Source organism: Candoia aspera, chromosome 12 (genome assembly GCF_035149785.1).
Source record: "Candoia aspera isolate rCanAsp1 chromosome 12, rCanAsp1.hap2, whole genome shotgun sequence".
Taxonomy (NCBI): Eukaryota; Metazoa; Chordata; class Lepidosauria; order Squamata; family Boidae; genus Candoia; species Candoia aspera.
Genome location: NC_086164.1, coordinates 20979683 through 20987161, shown reverse-complemented (window position 1 = coordinate 20987161; position 7479 = coordinate 20979683). Strand labels below are relative to the sequence as shown.

The 7479-nt window shown below is 44.4% G+C and overlaps 1 protein-coding gene across 2 annotated transcripts; it reads left to right on the top strand.

Moving 5' to 3' along the window:
• Window positions 1-1153: 1153 nt before the first annotated feature.
• LOC134504372 (potassium voltage-gated channel subfamily C member 1-like) lies at window positions 1154-5951 on the top strand. Of its 2 annotated transcripts, none has more exons than XM_063313556.1 (3): window positions 1154-1419; window positions 3296-3794; window positions 4877-5951. In XM_063313556.1, the coding sequence occupies exons 2-3, from the start codon at window positions 3309-3311 to the stop codon at window positions 5684-5686; spliced, it is 1296 nt and encodes a 431-aa protein (XP_063169626.1). In that variant the 5' UTR covers window positions 1154-1419; window positions 3296-3308; the 3' UTR covers window positions 5687-5951. The 2 variants fall into 2 exon arrangements, with proteins under 2 accessions (XP_063169626.1, XP_063169625.1); XM_063313555.1 differs by lacking the exon at window positions 1154-1419 and adding an exon at window positions 2268-2348.
• Window positions 5952-7479: the final 1528 nt, after the last annotated feature.

The following is a 7479-nucleotide window of genomic DNA, read 5'->3' as shown; positions in this document are numbered from 1 at the left end:
CCGGTTTTACAGGATAGTTGTTGGCTCTGTTCAAGTGGGGCTTTTATGCAACAAAGCCCCCCCCCCCCAAAACCCCACAACCCAACAGGGAAGCAGAAATGGTTTCTGGCCCAACTTCAGGTTTCCCGTCCGATTTTTTTTCCTTTCCTCTGCTGTAAGATGAACAAAAGAGGCCTTTTTGCCACCCTGAGCCTGTTCCAGGGGTTTTTACGGGAATGAGCCTGTCCCCCTCCAGGATGTTCCGTTACTTTGAATAATTGTGTAGTTCTGAACTGCTCCAAGACTTTCGATAATGAAAAGCGTCGTGGAAACGTTTTGAGGAAGTGGATAATAAATGAACTCAGCCGCATCGGGCAGAGTTCATCGCTGCTGCTTGGGGGGATGAAAGACCCAGCGAGGGCAGAGGCTGCATTTTCTTGCGCGTGTTCAAAAGGTACCTGGGCACCCCTGGCTCTGGTATTCCTTTGTTCCTGCGGCAAGCAGGGGGTGGACTAGATGGCCTTTGGGGACTCTTCAAAATTAAATTCTGAAGCTATGTGCAAATATTGTAAACACTTTGTTGGGCTTCTGGAATTGCTTTTAGGGAACACAAACACAATCGTGCACCCAAAGAGGTGCAGATGGGCCACACCTTGAATGACAGGCAGTGGGGAGAAATGGGTCACACATGCAGGCCTTTGCAGGGGAAAGCCTTCCATCTCTTTGGGCAGAGAAATTGGGTCTTTGTGGCAGTGGGAGTCACTCCAGGAGTTCCTGTTCTCACCTCCTTTGTCAGCCTGAGCTGGGTTGAAAGTTTAGTCATTTGCCTTTCTAGACCAGTGACAAAGAATAGTGTGCCATTTATACTGATGGTTGTGATAATTGTGTGTAGCATGTTTCATTCAAGAAAACCACTGTTGATTATTTTTACATTGTCATTTTCTAAAGATCTTATAATTTTGGAGTTTGGGTTACATTATTAACCATGTGCTACATGTGCTTTGGAAAGAAAATTGCTCAGATACCTAAACAAAATGGAGTCGGTTCCTCTGCATATGCTTTTTTAAAATTTTTAAGAAACAAAGAGGAACATCAGCTCTGCTTTATTGCCAAAGCAACGGGAAGGGACAGAGGATGTTGTCTGGGAGAAGACGTTATGCAATCCCCCCACCCCCACAGGATCCCTCTGGTGCCCCAGTTTCATAGGCTGTTTTTGTTTTTTGGCCTCTGTGAGCTTGGACTTAAGCCACAGCACATTGTGTTTTTCTCCCCTCTTCTTGCCCCTCTTTTTGCAGGCTACTTTTTCAAAGCATCCTGCAAAACGGCTCTACAGGATTAAAGGCAAGAATATAGAAGCTAACGAGAAGATTGTGGGCTGGTGGATCCTGGGCATAGCTGGAGAAGGAACCCAACGCTTCAAAGTGGAACTCTTCCATGTAGGTAAGGAGCAACCTGAAACTGAGATTCACAGGGGCTCAACAGCCCATGCCAAATAATGAACCAGGGTTTGGTGCTTCAACTCGGACGGCATTGTAAAAGACTTGAGTTGTTACTGCCATTTCTGTTTGGGCAGAAACCAGCTAACTGTGTTTAACGTTTACTTACAAACAGGAACTTTTTACTCTTGGGTATGGAATTTGTGAGCTTGAATACTGGCTTTGCTCTTGATGCTGCTTAAGCAATTCACAAAGCAGTATTATTATACTGTATGTCAAAATGAGGCAAGCTATTACACTACAGCTTTTGTTTGGGTGCGTCTAAGATTAGGATCCATAATCCAATATTTCTGTTGGTGGGATGTGGATCAGTTCTGCAAGCCAGTGTTTATTTTTCTGCATCTCTCCATATTTATTTTTCTTCTGCGTCACTGATAAATAAGTAGATTCCTTTGTGAAAATATGGCAGCATCTTTCAGACAATGCAGTTTAGAGGAATAATTCTTTTCTGTCTTGCCATGTTAACTTATTTATTTATTTATTTGTTTTTCAAATTTCTATCACTGCCCATCTCTCCTGAAAAGGGGACTCTTAACACAAAACATTCCAGAAGCCCAAGAAAGTGTTTACAATATTTGCACATAGCTTCAGAATTTAATTTTTGTTTTTCTATATAATCACACATTTGTTTTCCTTATTTTTATAGCTTGTAATAATCATTCAACTATGCATGGAAATGTTTGCTTAAAAGTTCAGGACATGTTATGCATTTGGTTAAATGTTTTTTTAAACAATTCTCATTTTTCAAATCATTAATGTTTCTTGGGCAGGCAGCACAACGAGGCAACTGAGTTTTGTATCCAACCTGGGTCTTTTTGGGGATTAATTACCTTGGGCTCCATAGCTAAGAAGACCCATCCAAAGGATGATCAGGTATTTGAAATAATAGAGGAGTTTAAATTTTTTCATCTAAGGTGGTAAAATTAATTAGTTAAACTCTAATACTTCTGTTAGCATTTCACTTTTCTCACACGTCATGTAGGATGACGTGCAAAGGAAGTGTTTGGGGGGTGTTTCTGTCTCTTGATCTTTCCAAGTCAAAGAGATTGGACAACCTTTTCTTCTAAATGTTTGGAGACACAGTGGGATGTGGTGGCCATTAAAATGTTGGAATAGGACTGGGGAGACCTAGGTGTAAGTCCCACCTTAGCTAGGAAATGTAATGGGTGGAAGTCATACGTTGAACTGTAAATCTAAGGAAATGAGCTGCACTGTATTATGCCATAAACACACTACGGCTTCACTAACTGCCTGATGAATTAATACAGTTGCTGGATTTGTGAAGTGGCAGACCTGCTTCAGTGTTGTTTGAATTGAGCAGCTACTGAATGGGCTGTTTTCTTGCTACCATCCTTGGCTCCCCCCCACCGCAGGTCAGAAAAAAAGCAGAGCAGTGGGAAGGAAGGGGCTGCAGGAGGAGCCCCACCAACTCCTTCTTCACCCTTTCCTCCCCAACTAAGGAATGGATGGGAAGGACCCCCAGCCCCCCTGTTCCCATGCCACTGGGAAACAGCTGAGCAGTGAGTCAGAAGGCCTCAAGGGCGAGAGTTCAGGGGAGCCTGGCAAGTCCAGCATATTTTGTCCCCAGGGCAGAAGCCCTCCATCACTTTTCTTCTGAAGCATTGTCAGCCACATCAGAGTACTTGCATTCTTAATAATAGTAACAATAATGATAATAATACCTCCATGATTCCTCATTAGAACCGAATCACTGGAAAATACCCAGTCTAAAGTCTGTGATATTCCCCAGATGAATACTGTAGATGATGATGATGATGATGATGATGATGATGATGGGATCTTTTCCTTCTTCTTGGCAGCCAGTTACAAGAGATGGAGCCATTAAAAGAAAAGATCGTCTTGAACATTGGGGGTCTCCGATATGAGACCTACACCAGCACCCTCCAGGCTCTCCCTGGAACCAAGCTCTGCCACCTGACGGAGCCCCAGGCAGCCACCACCTTTGACTACGACCCGGACACCAAGGAGTTCTTCTTTGACAGAAGTTCCTGCCTCTTTGAGGAGGTGCTCAACTACTACAGGACGAAACAGCTTCACTGCCCCGACTTGATCTGCAAGTCAGTCCTGGATGAGGAACTGGCCTTCTGGGGGCTCAGCAATACCCCCCTGTCACCCTGCTGTTGGCAGAAATTGACCATTGCTGAGGGGCAAAAGGAAGAGTACGGCATCTGGGAGGAAGACCAAGATGTCGCTGGGCTCCTGGACCAGGCAGAAAGGAACCACAGCAGCTGGCAGGGCCGATGGCAGACCAGAATCTGGACTGTGTTTGAAAAGCCCTTCTCCAGTTTAAGCGCAAAGGTCAACAAGGGGGCTTGGGGAGGGCAGTGTTTGCTCCTTGCCGGAACGATGCAGGTTCAGCTTTTGGTTTTCTCAGCCTCCCAGGGCTACAGGGGCCATTGTTAGCACTGAGGCAGGGCTAAAGGCATTCAGCCTCCCCTTAGCACAAAGAGGCCAGGTTAGCCTTCCAGAGCTGTGCTGAGCCCTCAGCCTGCCTGCAGCGTGAGCCCAGTGGCAGCTGGAAGGCACCCATTTTATATGGCTGAGTCTCCAGGCCCTTGAAGACCTGCAGGTCACACTCAAGTTCAATTGCCGAAGGGCAATTTATCCATTTTGACACCCATTTCTCTTATTTTTAAAAAATAGGCCTAGTAAGAAAGTACCATTCAGGACTGTTGTGGTGATGAGCGTACTAAACCAAGAATAAACCTTGCTGCTTGTTATAAGTGCAATAGTAGTAAAAGGAGGGATGGCAATTTGATTGAAACGCCCCTCAACCCATCACCTCGAGGTCCTCATCTATTTCAGACAAAGCTGGCCACAGATGTTCTTTTGCGATTCTCCCCCAAACTTGTGAGCAGAGAAATTGGGTGGACATTTTTTCCTGAATTTCTCTAGGGGAAGGAGAAATTCTCCAGTGAGTGCCTGGGAGGAGCAGCCTCCCAAGATCATTCATGGGACTGAGTGGAAGTGGGGCAGGCCAGATGCTGGAGAGGTGATTGCACACTGAAGGGCTGATTATCCAGACACACCCCTTGGCCACCTGGCCACTAGGTATGTACAGGAGCACCACATTCCAGCCTGGAGGATTTCTCTGAAATTCTCTTCTCTTTGGAAGAAGTTTGTCTAAAGCAGACTGAGATGGAATAAGAACTCGTTTTAAAAGATAAGGGGTTATTTTCCCCATGGTTCTAGTTTCAGACAGTACATTCCCTATGTCCTGAATTCAGACAGGTGAATTGTGTGCTAAAAGTCAAGGATCTTTAACTCAGACCATCTGCACAGCTGGCATTTTGCACAGGGTATTTGCAAAAATGGGGTCCTGTCACAATACTCAGGAATGATCAGGCTGATCCAACTGACTTCCTCTCTCCCCCCCACAGGGCCTGGCTGCTGTGTCTCTGCTCTTCAACATAGGAATATGCATCCTTTTTATTGCCGAAACTTATGAACATTATCTTTCTGTTCATATCACGGAAAACCACAGCAATTTTACTGTCTTTCACTCTGAAGTTGACTATTTCATTTACATACACTTCTCTTATCTCCTTTACTTGGAACTTTTTTGCGTCCTCTGGTTCACGCTTGAATTTTTTCTGCGACTCATATCCTGTCCAAATAAGAAGAAATTCCTCCAAAGCCCACTGAACATGGCCGATTTCCTCTCCCTCTTCCCCATTTACATTGACGTTTCCTTGAAAGGATATCCCACAAGCAATTGGCATTTTGCATTCTGGTTGGGCTTTTTCCGTGCCCTGTATTTCTTCAAACTCTTGAAGGTTCTGAAGCTGGTGGAGACTCCTGTGACGCTGAAAGTGCTATCCTATACCTCCAGGGCCACCATCAGAGAGATCATCACCCTCCTCATGATTTTTTTCTTTGAAATCCTTTTCTTTGGTTCTCTTGGTTATTTTGGAGACTTAACTGAAGACAGTCCAGAAACGTTTTTTACTGACATTGGCTCATCTTTCTGGTGGGCAGTGATCACCTTGACTACTGTAGGTTATGGAGATGTTCATCCCATCTCTACAGCCGGTAAACTGATTGGAGCGTGCACAGCACTATGTGGTGTACTAACCATTATCGCCCCAATTCCCTTCTTTTTCATCAAATTCAAGGGCTATTATGATGCTGCCATGATCGTAGAGAAGAGAAAGAGTAAAAAGAAACAAGCATTCACCTTGCCATCATGATGAATGGGCAGGATGCTTCCAATGTTTCATCAGAAAAGGCCACGTCCTTCCGAACGTCCTGCTTCTGCTCATTCCACACTGCCCCGTGTGCCTTCCTATCTGGATGGTTAATGCTTTTATAGAGCCACACTCCATCTGCCCACATTCCTGGAAGTTTACCCCAGTGGACATGATCATCCCCATGCAAGTCTTATCTTCAAGATGTTTCCAAGTAACTTTTGTAAAGTTTCTTGCTTTCCACATAAATAAATTTACTCATAGCCTGGCTTACCAACTTGGAGCCTATCGGAAGGGGTCAACCATGGCTTCTTCCGCTCTAGCAAGCGCACCTATTGGCTGAGGGTTTACGGAATGTGAAGTCATACGGCAGACGCTGGTGCAGGGAGGTCTGACGCGGGTTTCATCACCACTTTTAGAGTCTCCCCAGGCAACGGGGGATACATTATGTGTCTGTGAGCCTGTGTTTGAGAGGGAGGTTTTAAGCATTGCAGGATTAGCTATCCCGGATTCCTCCTAATGCGCCACTAAATTTATCTAGGCTTTTCACACATCTTTTCTACAGCTTGCTTTAGGTTTTTCTTTGCTTGGTTTTTGCAAATTAGAAGACCATCAATAACATTTGAAGAACATTGTATATTCTTTCGAAGCAAGAAAATCTTATCAGTATTACACACTACACTTGCATTAATAGGCATTCCTGAAAATCTTTTTTAAAAACTCTGAGAACCTCTGTGAATCTCTTTGGAACACTTTGTGGCAGAGAATTCCCATTTCAGCAAGCCACCAAGAATCGTCAATGCAATTGCAGGTGACGGTATATCAGGATGTCTGCAAGGAGTGAAAAAAGTCAAGATGGTGTCCACCACCATGAGATCATCATGACACATAAACAAGGGAGGGGCTTTAATAATATGGTTGCGGTTCCTAGGTTGACCCCCCACCAATGTGGACAAACCTGCAGTATACTAAAATACAAATACTAGAATTATCCTATAGCAGTGGAAACCTTTCTAGATAGCTTGCAGACTAACTGGAATATATTACTGAATATATAGTCCAATCAAACAATCTTTTGAGACAATTTTTAATGAAGAAATTGGGATGATTATTTAGCAACCTTCACAATGAATAGCCTGCTGATCATTTATTGTCCCTAAGGCATATCAAATGAGGGAAAATAAGAAACTGATTCATTCCTGTTTTATTCCACATTTTCTATGTAATTAATTTTAGCTTTTAGTTTTTGTATTTTGTCTCTTTCTTTAAAAAAAACGTGAAGAGGAACCAACTGTTTTTATTTATGTATCTCAGTACATAACTCCCCGTTTCCAGTGCCAGGGCCATCACAAAGACCCAATTTCTCTGCCCAGAGAGATGGAAGACTCCCCCACAAAGGCCTGCTCGTGTGACCCATTTCTTCCCACTGCCTGTCATTCAAGGTGTGGCCTGTCTGCACCTCTTTGGGTGCACAGTTGTGTTTGTGTTCCCTAAAAGCAATTCCAGCCAGCCAGTTTGGTGTCCTGGCTAAAGTACCAGGCTAGAAACCGGGAGGCCGTGAGTTCTGGTCCTGTGTTAGGCACGAAGATGGCTGGGTGACCCTGGGCCAGTCCCTCTCTCTTACTCCTGGGAAAAAGGCAAAGTCAAGGCACTTGCAAACTTCTTGTTAGAAGGATTCAAGCAACCTCCCCCTTCTCTTTCAAACTGCCATTCTCAAACCACATCTTCCCCTGATAGACACTTCCCACTAAAAACACTTCCCCAAACCAGGTAAGAAGATAGGAGGGAGATGACTT